Source organism: Solanum tuberosum, unplaced genomic scaffold (assembly GCF_000226075.1).
Source record: "Solanum tuberosum cultivar DM 1-3 516 R44 unplaced genomic scaffold, SolTub_3.0 scf00026, whole genome shotgun sequence".
NCBI classification, from domain to species: domain Eukaryota; kingdom Viridiplantae; phylum Streptophyta; class Magnoliopsida; order Solanales; family Solanaceae; genus Solanum; species Solanum tuberosum.
Genome location: NW_006238952.1, coordinates 1,629,590 through 1,646,445, shown reverse-complemented (window position 1 = coordinate 1,646,445; position 16,856 = coordinate 1,629,590). Strand labels below are relative to the sequence as shown.

Genomic DNA, 16,856 nt, shown 5'->3' with positions numbered 1-16,856 from the left:
ATATTAGGAAAGGACGGCACATCTCAAGAGAAAGAGGCACAAATGGCAAACTTTGATCATGAGAGGCCACCCACAAAATATCCATTGTTATATTTCAACAGGACGGACACTTCTTAACCGTTGGATCAAACAAATCATTAGTTGTATATATATTACCTAATATAACATCCTCAATATTAATTCAAAACTTGTGTAAAAAAAAAAAGAAACTTTGAAAATGCGTGAGATTCTTCATATTCAAGCAGGACAATGTGGGAATCAAATAGGATCAAAATTCTGGGAAGTTGTATGTGACGAACACGGGATTGATCCAACTGGAAAATACTGTGGAGATTCAGAATTGCAGCTTGAAAGAGTTAATGTTTATTACAATGAAACTGGAAATGGACGTTACGTGCCACGGGCAGTTCTCATGGACCTTGAACCTGGTACTATGGACAGCATCAAATCAGGTCCTTTCGGACAGATTTTTCGCCCTGATAACTATGTTTTCGGACAATCTGGTGCTGGAAATAATTGGGCTAAAGGACATTATACTGAGGGTGCTGAACTTATTGACTCTGTTCTTGATGTTGTTCGAAAAGAAGCTGAAAACTCCGATTGCTTACAAGGTTAATAAAGCAAGTATTTTAAATTTATTTTGACTCGTGGATCCACATAACCCATATTAGTACTTTCCATAGGAAATAGTATGGAAAGTAAAGTCAAGATAGTTTGTATAGTAGAAGAGTAAATTTGAACTTTTTCTCTTAGAAAAACAATTTGTTTCATAGAGGGAATATGTTATTTTTATGATAACGCGAAAATATGAATACAGGATTTCAGGTGTGTCACTCACTTGGAGGAGGGACAGGATCAGGAATGGGAACACTGTTGATATCAAAGATCAGAGAAGAATTTCCAGACAGAATGATGCTTACCTTCTCTGTTTTCCCATCACCAAAAGTCTCAGACACAGTGGTTGAGCCTTACAATGCTACACTTTCAGTCCATCAACTGGTTGAAAATGCTGATGAGTGTATGGTTCTTGATAATGAAGCTCTCTATGACATCTGCTTCAGGACTCTGAAACTCTCCACACCAAGTTGTAAGAACAACCAAAACACCTACTAATACTTTTATCAGCATGATTAATCTCTGGTCATTGAACTTAATCCACTATAAAGTCACAAAACTATTTTTTGTCACAATTAAGTAACTTTACTTTTACGACAAAGTCTATCCGTCAAGGTGACTTCTAGTGGTTATAGTGAGTAAAGTTCAGTTATTTTAATATGAAAAAAGATATTGTGACTTTACTGTTACGGAAGAAAAAAGTTTGTTCTAATTCATCTGTTTTATTGTTGTGATCAGTTGGAGACCTGAATCATCTGATTTCAGCAACAATGAGTGGTGTGACATGTTGCCTGCGATTCCCTGGCCAGCTGAATTCTGATCTTCGAAAACTAGCTGTGAACTTAATCCCTTTCCCAAGGCTTCATTTTTTTATGGTTGGATTCGCGCCTCTAACATCAAGAGGATCTCAGCAATATCGAGCACTTACAGTCCCTGAACTGACACAACAGATGTGGGATTCCAAGAACATGATGTGTGCTGCTGATCCAAGACACGGTCGTTACCTCACAGCCTCAGCATTGTTTAGAGGCAAAATGAGCACAAAAGAAGTTGATGAGCAAATGATGAATGTGCAGAACAAGAACTCTTCGTATTTTGTGGAATGGATTCCGAACAATGTTAAATCCAGTGTTTGTGACATACCACCTAGAGGGCTTTCGATGTCTTCAACTTTTATTGGGAATTCAACTTCAATTCAAGAAATGTTTAGGAGAGTGAGTGAGCAGTTCACTGCAATGTTTAGGAGAAAGGCATTTTTGCATTGGTACACTGGAGAAGGGATGGATGAAATGGAATTTACTGAAGCAGAGAGTAATATGAATGATCTTGTGGCGGAGTATCAACAGTATCAAGATGCCACAGCTGAAGAAAACAGTGAGTATGAAGATGAAACTGGAGAAGATTAAAGGTGTTCGACCAATCTGCTATTACGTATGTTACGTGCTGCAATGAACCTGAAACTCCATTAGATTTATGTTTCTCTACTATATTTGTGCTGTGTTTATGCATTTCTGATACTGTGAACCTCTTATCTGTTTACTACTTTTGTTCATTTAAAAGGTGTCAGTGGCAAGAACACAACGTATTGTATTCTTGTCCTGACTTTATACTAAAAGGATTCTACTCTAGTTAGTAGAATTTAATTGCAAAATTTACCTAATATATGTTGAAGACACTTCTTAAGTTTGTGTGTCATGAATCTCACCCGCTTATGTTACATTAAAACTAATAGTGAGTACACAACTTTCTGCAAAAATTTCCTTCTAAATGAATTGGATCATGTCACATGATAATTACTTCCCCATCCTCTCTTTCTTAATGTTAAAGGAAGGGGAGCTTGCAACACTATCAATAACTTTAAACTAACATGAAAAGTGGTTTTGTAAGATAATAATTATTAGTTGAATGATCAGCAGGCACGCATACAGAAAGCCGACAATTCCTAACTCACACTACACTAGTTAAATATGGTGTGACGGAACAAATGCACAACATATCACGAAATATGAAACCCATTAAGGATGCGACGTGCATCAAAATCCGAGGCAGAATGATAAGCAAATGAAGAACAAATTCGTCCAAGATGAGGGAAGCAGTATACTAGTAATGTTTTTTATCCCTAAATCGCAGGTAAAACAATTATTACATAGAACTGGAAGAAATGTTCATACTCTGGTACATAAATGGAAATGGATCCCCCACACGTTTGGATAAATCATTTCTTCTTGGCAATGAACAAGCCCCACCTCTGCTCACCAGATGAACTCCTGATTAACTTAGAACTGGAAGAAATGTTCATACTCTGGTACATAAATGGAAATGGATCCCCCACACGTTTGGATAAATCATTTCTTCTTGGCAATGAACAAGCCCCACCTCTGCTCACCAGATGAACTCCTGATTAACTTAGCCTTCCAACCTCCAACTATTTCATTATAGTCTTGCTGTAATATTTTAAAATAAGAAAAAGAAGAAAATCAATCCACAAAAGATGAGAAAAATTAAAAGATACAAATTACAAAGTGTATCATATAATGAAGCACTCACTTCAGAGAACTCATGGATAAAGGACTCTCTTTCCTTCTCCACAGTATCTAACTCCTTTTGCAGAACCTCAATGAACTGCAATGCAAGTGCAGAAATTAGGTCTGTATCAATATATTGCTAGCCTTGCAGATCAGTTTAAGACAAGATCTGTAAATTACATACCTGTTCAGTACGATCCTCGGCCACAACTTCATGAAAACCCGCATCTCTGAGCATCTATATGGTCGGCACAAGTAAAATTCAAAGAAGCAGTCAAACAATAAACACGATGCAAAAAAGAGGAGAGGGCCTGCTACATGGAATGAGTATATACCTGCCCATATGCTTCAACATCATGTAAATCATACCCCCTTTGCTTAATATAACCTTCGAATTCTTTTGATGCTGGTCCAGCTCTTTTGCAGTAATCACTTATAAGAACTTTGCCTCCTGGTCTCAGCCACTTGTAGAAAGATCTGAACAGTGCGGGTTTGTCCTGACATCACACCGTTGAAACAACAAATAAATAAACCATGAAACAACACATTATAAAGATATTGACTTCAACAGTGAACGGTTAAAGGATAAAAGCGAGGGATAATTTGGGTGGTGCAAAGCCCTTCCGTCACGAAAGATAAAAACAAAATGAGCAAAATAAATTCATTTCAGAGGAGTTGTAAGATGACCAAGAAGATGAGATGACATGACACTGTGCCAACGTTGACTGCAGAAGAATACATACAGAAAGGACAACTTTTACCACAGAAATTGCAATTAAGTACGTGGTATAGCAATTGAAGAAAGAACCAAGTGGAATGAAAAGAAGTAGAATAAAGAAAAGATTTAGAAGCTCAGGTGAATTACCTGGATGTGAAGGATAGTATCCCGACTGTATATGACATCAAATGTACAATCAGGATATGTTTTCTTGGTGCAATCAGCAACCTCAAATTCAACAGCACACTTGAGACCAATAGCACGCTCAAGAGCAAAAGATATCATGTTGATAGACAGGTCAATGCCAACAACGTGAACATCGTACTTTTCAGCCATGTAGAAGTTACCTCCTCCAATGCCACAGCCAACATCAAGGACTTTTTGGCCAGGCTGAAGATCCAACATGGCTACAAATTCTTTTGTAGTTTCTGCTCAATAACAAGTACTGCTCAGAAACTAAATGATTGGAAAAGAACAAAATAACATTGCATCAAGCGAGAAGACACACTTGCAAGCAGATATCTCCACAGTACCAAGTGCACACTCTGCATAAGTCCTCACCACAATTACAGTGAAACAAAAGAAACTTAGTAAGCATAACCTTGAGAGTCTAAGGGCCATTTTTTTAATAAGGTAAGGGCTTAAAGTCTAAGGTCTAAGGACATTATTGGAGAACCAATAAATTCCAAGGGGTTGACATTCATGGAACCTCTGGACACTCAAAGGTTGATTGGGTTCTCCCATTTAAGTTAAATCGCAAAGGCATCTATGGAAACAAGTTTTTGTCTCGTGCCAAATGCATGATTGGTTTCTAGACATAGATCTAGTCTCTAGTATGATGAATGAAAAAGTTGTATTGTCTCCCTATGGTAGTCCCAAGATTGTCAAACACGTATTTGCAATCCCTCTACAGTAAACAAGACAACATGCAATCTGAGAGGCATACCAAGTCCTCCTGTGCTAACAAAACCTTGTCCAAAGACTCGTTCATATCGTAGTATGCCACTACACTTGTACTGAACAGTATCCAAGAAACGCTGAAATTCCATGTCATCCTTAGAAGCAACCTTCTGCCATGTCCAGCAAATCTGCAAGGTGCAAGCAGCAACAAAACAGTGATTAGATAGTCAGGTTAATATCAAACTAACTAAAGGGTTGATGAGGTAAGCATAATTCTACCTGATTTTGATTCTTTTTGTTCTTCACATAAGCTCCGATGCACTTGCAACCAGCAAGAGAAAGTTCAAATGATTTTCCATCACCAGCATTTACGTGACATTCTCTGAAAACCTGTGTTTGACAGCTATTTTTCAGCTCTTACTATACTTTCTTAGTAACAATTGAGAATGGGGGCCAGCTATGTCCGGTGACAACTGATTGATGCATCAACTCAAGTTATTCCCAAAGTGACAACTGACAAATGCATCGCTTCAAACTATTCATACTTCCATTGTGTAAAGTAAGTTTTTTTGGTTAAATTATCTAATAGAAAGAGTGGTAATTTAGAGTGCACAATAAAGTTTCAAAGCACTTCATCTTTTTGGTATGGTAGAGTTTCAGAGCACTTTATGACAGAGCGGCGATCACTTAAGAAAAACATAATCAAACTCCAGAGAAAAGAAAATGCCTTATCTAGGATTTACCAAAGAGAACCACTTAACGGCAAAGAAAAAAGGACAGGAATATACACACAGAAGTGTGAAAAAATTACTACATGAAGACAAATAGTTGGTAAGCACAGTAACATACTTCAGCACTGTGTTGAATTGAATTCCAAGGATATAATAAATTTTCTTTTAAAATGCAGCTCTCATAACATAATGTGGGACAAGAAAACAGTTGAAAGCAAAGTTAAGACCTTTGTATAAAAGCTAGGGTCTCGATAGTGGGTTGGGTTGTTCTTTCGCTTGTGGTCTCCTGATTGATGGAAGCATGACTCTCTGAAAAATATGTGACCACCGACTTTCAACCATTTAACCATTCTCTCAACAAGAGCCTTAACCTGCAGCAAGGGTAGAAACAAATTCAAATGTTTAAGTCACAAAAAAGTACAGCAATTCAAATCAGGCAAAGGTATGGTGAGTGAGGAAGATCTCATATCTAGACATTTTGGCAGCAACCTATAAAGAGTGAGAAATATTTCTAACAGTTGTTACACCAGTAAGCTAACACCCATAATGGATGCTGATATCTACAGGTAAGTAAATCATATGAAAAACAATATTAAAAGCTGATATTTAGCACTCAGCATATCATTCAAATTACAGTTGTCAAAGAGGTGCTCAAATTATAGATTGCCATATAGGGCTGAAAGCAATGTTTTCAACCTAAAGCCATTGTGGAAATAAAGGTTAAATACGTATGGCATTAAGTTTTTATTTTTAATGATGCTGCTGTAAATCATGTTCTTGCAAAGAAAATGCTTCATTTTGTTGAGGATCTTAGTGTGTCACTAAGTGAAAAATCAAATTAGTTTAAACATGTATATGTAACATAGCTTAACTATTTGCCTGTATATTTTAAGCTTTGCCTAACCGTGATCTCTCCACACCACCACTAAAATAGATTTTTAAAGGAAAATGCTTTAAATACTCAAAAGTAACCAACCAACATGATGAATATTAGCTAATATAGTAACTGTCTCATAGCCAGTTTTGCATACATCTATATCCAAATTTGACACATTTAACTGGCGATTCGTTCTTTGTATAGAATATAGATGCAACTACAGTGATTTTTCTATGTGGAAGATGAGGCAAATAAAAGAGAGAATTTACCTCTTCATCAGAAAGATACATCAGTAGCCAGTTAGAAAATATCAAGTCCACCGATTCCGGTGAAAAATTCAAATTCGGAGAAGTCACATCAGCACACATGAACTTGACATTCTTATGGTACCCATTTATGTTTTCATTCTGCAAGGAAGCACATTAAAAGATAAGGATATGCACAAACATATTCTATGAGTTTATCATTACTTATCAATAATGAAGAAATGACAAATGAATCTTCTAAACTAGTTCTTTTCTTTTCTTCTTAATCCTAGTAACCCTACTTATTGACAGGACATGTTGGATGGAGACAGAAAATGCAAATATCTGAAGGGTAAAACAACTGAAAACCTTCTTAATTGCGCCTTCAATAAAGTCCAATGCTATAAGCTGTCCAGCTTTATTGGCTAATTCACCAGTGAATCGGCCAATACCAGCACCCAGTTCCAACACAGTTTTCCCTTCATACGGCGGAAGCAGAGAGAGCACCTATATGACCATCCAAAAGTTTCAAATTATGGGGAGATAGGTAAATTGTCTTACATGTAATCATGCCAACTCACAAAACAAACCAGTTAGAACGTGTGGTTCTGCAACAAAATTAAGAACAAAAAGGTGCTAATTTCCTCTCAAAGCAGGAAACAGATTCAATGAACACAAAGGAGTTTGGACCTCCAAAGAGGAGAGGCTGTAGTGCATCAGTCTAAATAATGACCAAAACTCCCATACACTAGAATCTCAACCCTAGTTACTGAATTTCACAACCAATTAATTTACATACCGAACGCTGGATCAGCAATACAGCTTCACATTAGCATTCAACAAAGACAATATATACATAGAACAACGCCTGGGAAATACCCAGAAAATTACGAGTTGAAGATAACTAAAGGGGCAATTATAGTAAATATTTAATTATTTAGTATATATTGTCAGTCCCAGCTCCATCAGTCACTAGGGACTGATGAAATTACTGTCCGTGATTATTCTATATTGTAGTAAATCCTAAAAAAGAGCTGGTATTTTTTTCCTATCAGTCTTCACCAACTAGAATCCCTTGTGTCTGAATCTTATTGAAGGGGGATGGAACCATTTAAAATCTGAATCAGATGTGTGTGGATTTTAACTCCGTAAGTAAACAAGTATTTGGTTATCAAACAGTAATTCCATATTAACGGATATGTCGTAGGACCTTGATACCAATAACAATTTCGAAACAAAATTAAGCACTGTAGCACCTTTTTTGCTTTTGGCAAAAGAAAAGGCTATACTCCAAAATGGGATATCAGTGAAAATGACATGCACAATAGTGAGTAATTCTTAATCAATACGATCTTCTAACTAATTTATCTATCCAAGCGAGATTAAGCAAATATGGACATCAATAGATCATAGAACGAATCATATACCTCAGGTCTCTCTTCTTTGTCGAGATCCGCTGCTTTAGAGTCGAGCATCATGGCCTCGACAGTGAGTTCCGCAGTGTGTTCAATCCAATAACTCTTTTGAACCTCACGCTCTTGTCCTACACACCACATGATTTCACAATCAAAACCGTCCAATTCAAACAAAATACGTAAGATAAGAGATGACTGACAGTCTTTAACATACCTGAAGCAGCATCCATGGTTGATTGATGATAGAGGAATCTGATGTGATGATTTGGAATGGTGGAAGAAGAGAATGTGGATTGGGAATTAGTATATGGTAGAGAAATAAATTGCTAAAAACCCTCAATGGCAAGACGAGATCTAGAGAAGCTCCTGGATCTACGGTTACTGTTTCTACCTTTCTGCTGCATCAATCAGTTAGACGTGAAATAGTTTTTTTTTTTTTGTGAAGAAATGCAATAGAAACGAAATGGCATTGAAAATGGGACAACAGGGGACTATGTATTCGTTGATATTACAGAAAGAAAGAGAGAGTCGGAGAGACGTGAATTAGGGGTGGCTGCTGAAGCCGTGAAGGGGAAGGTGGATATGATGATATAATCACAAATAGACTGTGAAGTCACAATTATTTTTATTTTTTTACATTCGAGGTTGCATAACTCCTACTAAATTTAAGTCCTCTATTATTAAATTTGAATCGGAATCATTTTTGGGGTGTGCTGGAGCAGTTTATTACTCCATCAAAAAGCCATGTTGATAGTTACAAATTTTATTTCACATGTTTAAAAATTAATATGTATGCATAAAAGTTAATTTATATCATACAGAAATTGTTACTATAATTTTCTATATACTAGTAGTTAATTGAACGTGTTTTGTATGTATGTACTAATTATGTTAAATAATAATAAATATATATTTGTAAAATAAATTATTTTGTGTATCTTATATTATTAACTAGGTAAATTACCCGTGCAAAGCACGGGATTGAACTATTTTATTAATCTTACATATGACCATTTGATCATATTCATGTTTTCGATACATACACAGATGATACACTACTTTATCGAGAATATTTTATCTTAAGGCAAAACGTTCCTCCGAAATTTTAAAGTTATTCCTCATTGTCTCAAAGTAGTCATTGCTATTGCTTAGGTTTCAGATCACCGTTCCCAAGTTATTTGGAATTGAACCATAGTTATTGTTGTGGTTATAGTATGCAGTTACAAATAATTAATGAAATTATCAACCAAGCAGTAGGTGACATCTGAATGGAACTGTTCACAACTGGATATTCTAAACCAAAATTTTGACACATAACATATTAAAATCTTACAACATAATTTTGTGAGCACTTGAACTCACAAATATCCACAAATAATAATAAAGACAACTTACTTTCCTAGCAATCAAGAAGAAAAGGGCATGTTTTTAAACATATTTTTCAAAAAGATAGTGTATCGGGTTGTATCCAAGTTTACCTATTTTTTAGAAAGATTGTTAGTATCATAAAGAGTTATCACTACAGTAAAAATGATCTTTAACGGTAATTAATAGCTTAATTATCGCTAAATATGTATTTCCAGAGGCAATTGGTACTCTCTATAAATGCCCCTAAAGTTTATAGCAATATTGAATCTAATGACAATTAATTAATGTCGGTAAAGGCTCTAGCACTCTTCGTTAATGTGCATATTTATTGCCGATAAAAAATATTTATGTTATAGTGTATTTTGGATATTTGTTTGTTTCAAGAAAACTTGATCTCTTATTATGCCCAAAAAGAAGAGACGAAGAAATATGGCAAATTACTTAACTTGCGGCAAAAAAAGTGGATTAATTGTGTCTATACTAATAATCTAGGAAGAGTGCAATGACATACGAATTGTTTGTACCTAAGAAAAAACAATCAAAATAATATACTAATTGTGGCAAGCAAGAGAGCAAACTGTTTGGTTCTGTTAACAAACTTCATCATTGGTTCCGTATTAGTTATCATATATTTGTTGTTGTGTGCTATCAAATATAGCACAACCCACAAGCAATTTTCCCAAAAAGTATATGAAAAAACCTGTAAAAAGGGACAAAAGAGGAGATAAATTTTCAATCATCCTCACTAGAATTTTTAATAGAGTTCAAAAAAAGTTACCAAAATAGCAAATACAAATTGCAACAAATACATGAATCGCTATGACTTACAGTAAAAGATTAACCTTCATGAAATATGAGGAATGAAACACACTTCATAAGAAGTTTAACTAATGTATTTGAATTCGACTCCCCTATAGCAAAAAAAAAATACAAATAATAGTGACAGAAATAAAAAAATTGTTTACTAAAGAACCAAATGTAATGAATTCAACAATTTCAACAGCGTTATGAGTTATGGAATGAGAGGTGCAAGAGTAGTAATGTTGCACTGCAATCAAAATCAATATTCTTTGTTTATACGAAGAAACCTGTAGAAAGGGACAAAAGAGAAAATCAATTTTCAATCATCTTTGTTGAAATTTTTAAGAGAGTTAAAAAAAACAGTCACCAAAATAGCAAAAAGAAATTGTCATAATTACACGAATCACTATGACTTATAGTAAAGATTAAGCTCCATGAAATAGCAGGAAGAAAACTTTGAGGAATGAAACAAACTTCATAAGAAGCTTCATTAATGTATTTGAATTCGACTGCCCTACAACGGAAAAACACCTACAAATAATAGTGGCAGGAAATAGTTCTATTTATAGAAAACGAAGGATTGTGTGAACAAATGCTTAGTGTGCCTTATCGGATAGGTTACAACTCTTTTGAAAAGATACAACCCTTCGAAAATGTCACAACCTTTTATAAAAGTCACAATTTTTTATAAAAGTCGCAACTCTTCGTAAATTCACAACTGTTCATAAATGTTACAACTTTTGATATAAAAGTCGCAACTTTTCATAAAAGTCACAATTTTTCATGAAAAAGGAAGGCGAGTTTTGGAAATAAATAAATTAAAAGGAAATTCTAATTTGTGGTGGCGCCACGTAGACGGGTCTAGGATTCTCTTTTATATATATATATATATATATATATTTGAATAACACGAATGATTATGATAAGATGACAATCTTAAAGTTGTGATGAAAAATGTTGTCAAAAACATTTTCTAAGGAAAAAAAAAGCTTTCTTAAAGAATAGGAAAGTTGATTTTCCTAATAATGTACGGAAGGCAAATTTCGTAAATGACATTTCATGTACATTGTTTCATCCCCAATCACCAAATGCCTTCCAATCCCATCCCTTAACCAACCCAACCCATGCCACCCCAAAGCCTTCATTCCCTGCCACATACTATTTTACTAGATTACATAAAAATGCTCTTGGAATAATTTTTCGTATAAAAAAGGTAGAATGATCTGGGAGACTCCTGTACTTGACTCCGTTTGTAAGTTGGACTCTCCTACTTATCAATTTGTCAACTGAACCCCTAAACTCATTATAACGTAATATTTTCAGCCATTTTTTCATCTGATTAGTGTGTGTGAAGTACAATTGCTTACACGTGGACTTTCATGTCATTTTTAATGACATGTAAGAAATTACATGTTAAAAATGAAAAAAAATCAATTAAGCCACTTTTGTAATTTCTGGAAATTTTAGATAAACATTTTTTTTAAAAATAAAATAAAATTCCAAAGAAGCATGTTCTTCATATTTATTCCAGATTTAACACTAAATTCATGTCAAATAGATGAGTTTTTTCCCATTAGACTTGAAAATTCAAATACAAGCTCACCACCACAAATCCAACTAACCCCAATCACAATTTTGAATCAATTTCACAAATTCACAAGACTCATTTGTATTTTCAAGCTTTTTCTAACTTATCAATGGAGTTTTAATTTTTCAATATCCACCATTATCCTTTGTGTTAATCCATACTTAGACCTCTTTTTTGAAGCCTAAAAAACAAATAATAATCTCAATACTTTTAGACTAAAAAGCTAAAATCTAAAAGACTTTTAGACTAGAGTGGTCGGCTGATTTGTATTGAAAAAGAAGTGTGGGTTGAGAAGAAAGTGAATGAAGAGGAGGAGAGTGAGTGTGGTGGATGAAACTCCAAGAAGAAGAAGAGAGAAAGGGGGCTGGGGATGGAGGAGAGAGGGATGGTTGAGGAAGATGGGTTTTTTTTTAATTGATAATTATTATTTTTATTTAAATATTTTTAATGTAAAATACCTTATTTACTCGCTGTCAAACGCGTGTTATCACGTAAATTTCCAACTCAGCATTATCAATGCCACAAAAGTTCGGTCAATGGTCAAAGGGATTTAAAATATTGTCTTCTGATGAATTTAGGGGTTCAGTTGACAAATTGATAAGTAATGAGGGTCTTCCAGGTCATTCCGCCTATAAAAAATAACAACGGCCTACAAGTCGGAGTTTGTAAAGGAGACTAAAGAGGAAAAATTGGCCCAACAAGCTGGTGTTATACCTATTTGTAAGCACAGGACTCAGGAGGGGGCAAAAGTAGCCCAATAACCGTTAATCAGGCCTAAGATCGGAACTTACTGGGCCATTGGGCTATTACAAGCACAAAATCCATTTCTAAAGCCTGAAGAGTGAAAGCTGAAGCTGTGATTTATGATATACGTGCAGTTGGCAAATATTATGTATATTACGTGAAAATATTTTTTTACACTCGATGTTTCAATAACAACATAATGGAAAAAGGGTTGAGAGCTGCACCTGTTATAAGTAGCACATTTTATGTTAAATTACATCTTTTCTATACGAAATATCTCAATTACACTATTTCTATTTTTTCATAATTGGATTATATATATTATTATCATTTGTAAATATCATATGGTTTTTACCCTTGAATTTGTTAGGAAAAAACTAGTGTACATCTGAAAACTGTCTATCATTATTAGGAAGAAGTCATTTTTCACTTTATAAAGAATTGTACTTGTAGTTGTTATTTTTACTAATTGTATAATTGCACACTCTAGTTTTTAGAATTCTTATAAATACGTTAGATTATATTATACACTAAGTGAAAGAAGTATTTCAAGAACAACATCTTTAACACACCTCAAACCAAAATAATATTTAACGGGACAAATGCATTTGCCAAATGGTTACCAAATAATGATCAATGATTTTGAAATTTGATCAAATGATAAGGTCCTCTCATGAGGTATATTGTTATCTTAAGGAAATATTTAAATAAATAAATAATAATTGTATAATAAACACTATGTATTTGGATATAAAATCCAATTATTACTTGCAATATTTAATTGACTCCTCACGTGCAAGCACTTTTTTTTAAAAAAATTCTAGATTAATTGGTGAAAAGAGTCAAGAAGCAAGAGTACAAGGAACTTTAACGAATCCCAGAAGAGAAAAAAAGGCTGCAAAATGAACCACAAGGAAGAAGGATATTTTTAAATTTTTTTTTCTTCTTTTTATTAAGAGCATATTTTTCAAAAAGAGTGTTCGATGGGAATCAAAGACTAAAAAATAAATAAATAAAGAAGGTAGAAAACAAAAACACGCATGCACGCAATATATTTTATTTATTTATATAAAAAAACATTTAATTTGGTACATATCGACAGGACAAACCCACAAAGGTTTGTCTAGGGAAAGGCCGACCCAACAAAAGATGGTGGGAGACATGGAAGGAAAAAGTCCTTTAATTTCTTTCACTATTATCTCTTTGTTCTTTTGGTTTTTGTATTCGATATTTGTGTTGGAGTTCAATTATAATTAATAGAAAAAACTTAATATATCATTGAACTTTGAAAAAAAAAGTTTATTATAGTTCTACTCATATATGTTAATAGTTTGGTTCATTAATCATTTATATCATTTTTATTTGAGAAAAAAGGTCCATTCATGTTATTATTATTTGTTAATCAAAATGATATACATGTGACAAACTATTAAGATATGACATAAATGAGCCTTTTATCAAAATTCGATGACATGTTTGAATCTTTTCTCTTTTGAAAAATAATTTAATTAGGGAGGTGGCTGGATCATAATCAACGACATGTAAAAAAAGATTATGGCATAAATCATAATTGAGCCTTTATCATAAAAAATGATATAGAAGAGCTAAACTTTTAACGAATAACATAAAAGAACATTTTTTTAAAGCTTGAGGAAGTTGGCTCTTTTGATTGAATTTTAATTAAAAATGAATGGATCTCAAATATTAGCGTTACCACTTTGTTCAATTCCACAAGTTTTAATTTGTTTGCTTATGAAATCTCCCATTCTGAAATTTCTGATGGAACCAATGCGATAAGGACAAGGCTTACGTCATTGCCATTTCTATGCTCTAAAATACAGGCAAAAAATAAAAAATAAAAAATTAGCTATAAATTTTATCGATAATTTATAGATAATAACTTCTCACTTTTTTTTTTTTTTTTTCTTAAAAGACAAAGAAATGAAAAAGAAATATGGTGCATACAAGTGCGTGCCTAAATTCACTTTCCGTAGTTCATTCGACCATAATTCATTCTTAATAATTCCATGAATATAATGCATGGCAGCCACCATATAGCACCACTCTTTTTAATCAGTTAGCATTTGTTTTCTAGCCATCACCTTACATTCTTTTCTACAAAAATCTTGCACTGATGCACTTCACCTCTCCATTTTTTTTTTCTATTTAATGTTTGATACTTATATTAAAATCGATTAAATTTAAATTCACTTATTTTGGAGCCATTTATGAGATTAAAACCATCTCATCATAATTCAAGTTATGTTGATACTCCTAATTACGATAATGAAGATTGATTGTCAAGTGATGTTAATTAGTAATGATTTATATATTAGAGTAATTTATAATCATAAAAAAATTATGCGATGAATTATTATCTATCAAAAAATTTAACGTTTAACGTATAGTATTAAGTTATGCTAGTTAACCTAGTTTACAAAAATACGTTTAAAGCAGAAAATATCTATCTTCTTCTCAAAATAAGTGTCGGAGAGAGTTATAATACATAATCTGAACTTCAATAAGAATAATTTATGAGCAACTTGGCAAATAGCTAGTAGGTCCCATTCTCACGTTTTCGTGCTTAAAGTAAAAAAGAAGAAGAAGTTGTAGACACTTAAATGCAAGGTTGCAATCTTAAGGGTTGAGTCATCATGAGTGTGAACTTGTTAGCTCACGTGGTAAGCTCCCTACTTTTATATTTTTGAGACATACTCACAATTTAAATATTTATCTCAAATACCAGAAAGATATTTAACACGAAAAGAAAGGTACATAGTAATATATATAGCAGCAAATATAGACCAAAACCCCAATTAGTAGACCAACTTTACACCATAATTGCACACTTGCATTAGTCGATATTTTTCGAAGGACATAAAGGAAATCAGCAAGTACGAGGTTATTAAATTCCAATAAGCAAGAATTTTCCACGTTGGCAGTCACATTAAACGGCAGAAAATTTAAATAAAATAAAAAGGAAATTAATTGGAAATTGGAACGAAATTTTCCTGGCATATTGCACGTATATCTCAAGTTTTCGTTTTGAAGAGTTAGCCTTTTGATTTTTACTAGTAGTTATTATATGCGAATCATTATTCGCATAATGGTAGAGTTTGAACCCTTCACCTCAATTGTGGAATGTATGTAGCTCACCAAGTAAATTAGCCCTCAACCAGATGAGCTCGAATATAATCTCATGAAATACTATATCATATTACTCTAAAAAATTATTCTTAGCTTGATGCAGGATCCACTACAACAAAAGTGTGAATTACATGGGATTTTCCTAGGGATCAGTATGAAAATTCGTAGAAAACTTATTTTCTTGCAAATTTTCATACTAATTCCCAGAAAAATTCCCATGTAACTCACAATTTTCTTGTAGTGGGACCCAATTGATTACTGTCAAATTACATTTGTGACCCTGGTTAAAGGAATGAGCATGTACACTAAAGATGCATATATATAGTCATAGAGGATGAATTATCTCATTAAGGTTATGCTATGAGTTATGTTATTTTTTTTTGTCATATCAGGAATCTCCCTTTTCTATTTTCCTTTTGATCTTTGATCAGCTTGTAAGTTCTTTTCATTATGATCAATACAAACCTTAGTTTGTTGCCGTTAGCTATCACAACAAGAGTGATTGGCGTATATTTTCTTCATTTCGTGAGGAGAGGAGATCGTAATAGAGTAGTATAAATTGACTATGAGTTAAACCAAATGAGCACGTAAGTATAATGATATAATTATGAAGAAATAGCCAAAAGCATTAAGTTTTTGAGAAGCATAGCGTTTGGTATCCTACCAATAAGGCAGAAAGTGGGAAAGCAATCCCATCAACATTAGAAAAAATTACAAATAGGTGGACAGACAAGGGCACACATCATATATTCTCATAATTTTTGTGTTGAAAGTTGAAATATAACATGTCACAATATTCATAATAAGCATGCTAATATATGTACGTTAGATTAGCTTTTTATATTTAAGAATAACAATCATGGAGAGAAAGACTGAAAACACTAAAAACATTTTAGGAATTTATGTTTATCGATCGATATATCTCTTTCAATTTCTTGTCCAAATAGCACGCTCATACATAAATGCTTGATTAGACAAACAAAGCAAACCTATTTACTTGATATTTATGTTTTCACTTTTTCATATGTACTCCACTAATTTTAATTTATAGGAATCATAGTAATCATTTACGTTAACATTTGGCTTTCAAATTTCTCTAATTAGTTTTAACTCCTTGAATTATGTCATTCACCTGTTACGTGTTGTAACCAGAGTCATTAGATTAGGCAACTTAATTGATGG

The 16,856-nt window shown here is 33.5% G+C and overlaps 2 protein-coding genes across 3 annotated transcripts; one reads left to right on the top strand and one right to left on the bottom strand.

Annotated features, from left to right (window-relative positions):
• The first annotated feature begins 208 nt into the window (after window positions 1–208).
• Window positions 209–2,257, top strand: LOC102597692 (tubulin beta chain-like). The gene is made up of 3 exons (XM_006341468.2): window positions 209–611; window positions 818–1,087; window positions 1,354–2,257. The coding sequence occupies exons 1-3, from the start codon at window positions 218–220 to the stop codon at window positions 2,019–2,021; spliced, it is 1,332 nt and encodes a 443-aa protein (XP_006341530.1). The 5' UTR covers window positions 209–217; the 3' UTR covers window positions 2,022–2,257.
• A 281-nt stretch (window positions 2,258–2,538) lies between these two features.
• LOC102597155 (phosphoethanolamine N-methyltransferase-like) lies at window positions 2,539–8,678 on the bottom strand. 2 transcript variants are annotated; one of them, XM_006341467.2, is made up of 13 exons: window positions 8,241–8,678; window positions 8,039–8,154; window positions 6,981–7,118; window positions 6,636–6,773; window positions 5,717–5,860; window positions 5,038–5,148; window positions 4,805–4,946; window positions 4,006–4,286; window positions 3,476–3,637; window positions 3,325–3,378; window positions 3,163–3,237; window positions 3,002–3,059; window positions 2,539–2,871 (listed from the first exon to the last, which is right to left on the bottom strand). In XM_006341467.2, exons 1-13 carry the CDS (start codon window positions 8,254–8,256, stop codon window positions 2,831–2,833), a joined length of 1,476 nt encoding a protein of 491 aa, XP_006341529.1. In that variant the 5' UTR covers window positions 8,257–8,678; the 3' UTR covers window positions 2,539–2,830. The 2 variants fall into 2 exon arrangements, with proteins under 2 accessions (XP_006341529.1, XP_006341528.1); XM_006341466.2 differs by having other exon boundaries at window positions 2,539–3,059; window positions 8,241–8,677.
• Between the last annotated feature and the right edge of the window lie 8,178 nt (window positions 8,679–16,856).

Coding starts and splice junctions, on each gene's coding strand:
- LOC102597692 (XM_006341468.2), top strand. CDS start 218: ATGCGTGAGATTCTTCATATTCAAGCAGGACAATGTGGGAATCAAATA. Junction 612..817: donor AAACTCCGATTGCTTACAAG/GTTAATAAAGCA, acceptor ATATGAATACAG/GATTTCAGGTGTGTCACTCA. Junction 1,088..1,353: donor GAAACTCTCCACACCAAGTT/GTAAGAACAACC, acceptor TGTTGTGATCAG/TTGGAGACCTGAATCATCTG.
- LOC102597155 (XM_006341467.2), bottom strand. Junction 3,238..3,324: donor CCGAGGATCGTACTGAACAG/GTATGTAATTTA, acceptor CTTGCATTGCAG/TTCATTGAGGTTCTGCAAAA. Junction 2,872..3,001: donor GTTAATCAGGAGTTCATCTG/GTGAGCAGAGGT, acceptor GGAGTTCATCTG/GTGAGCAGAGGTGGGGCTTG.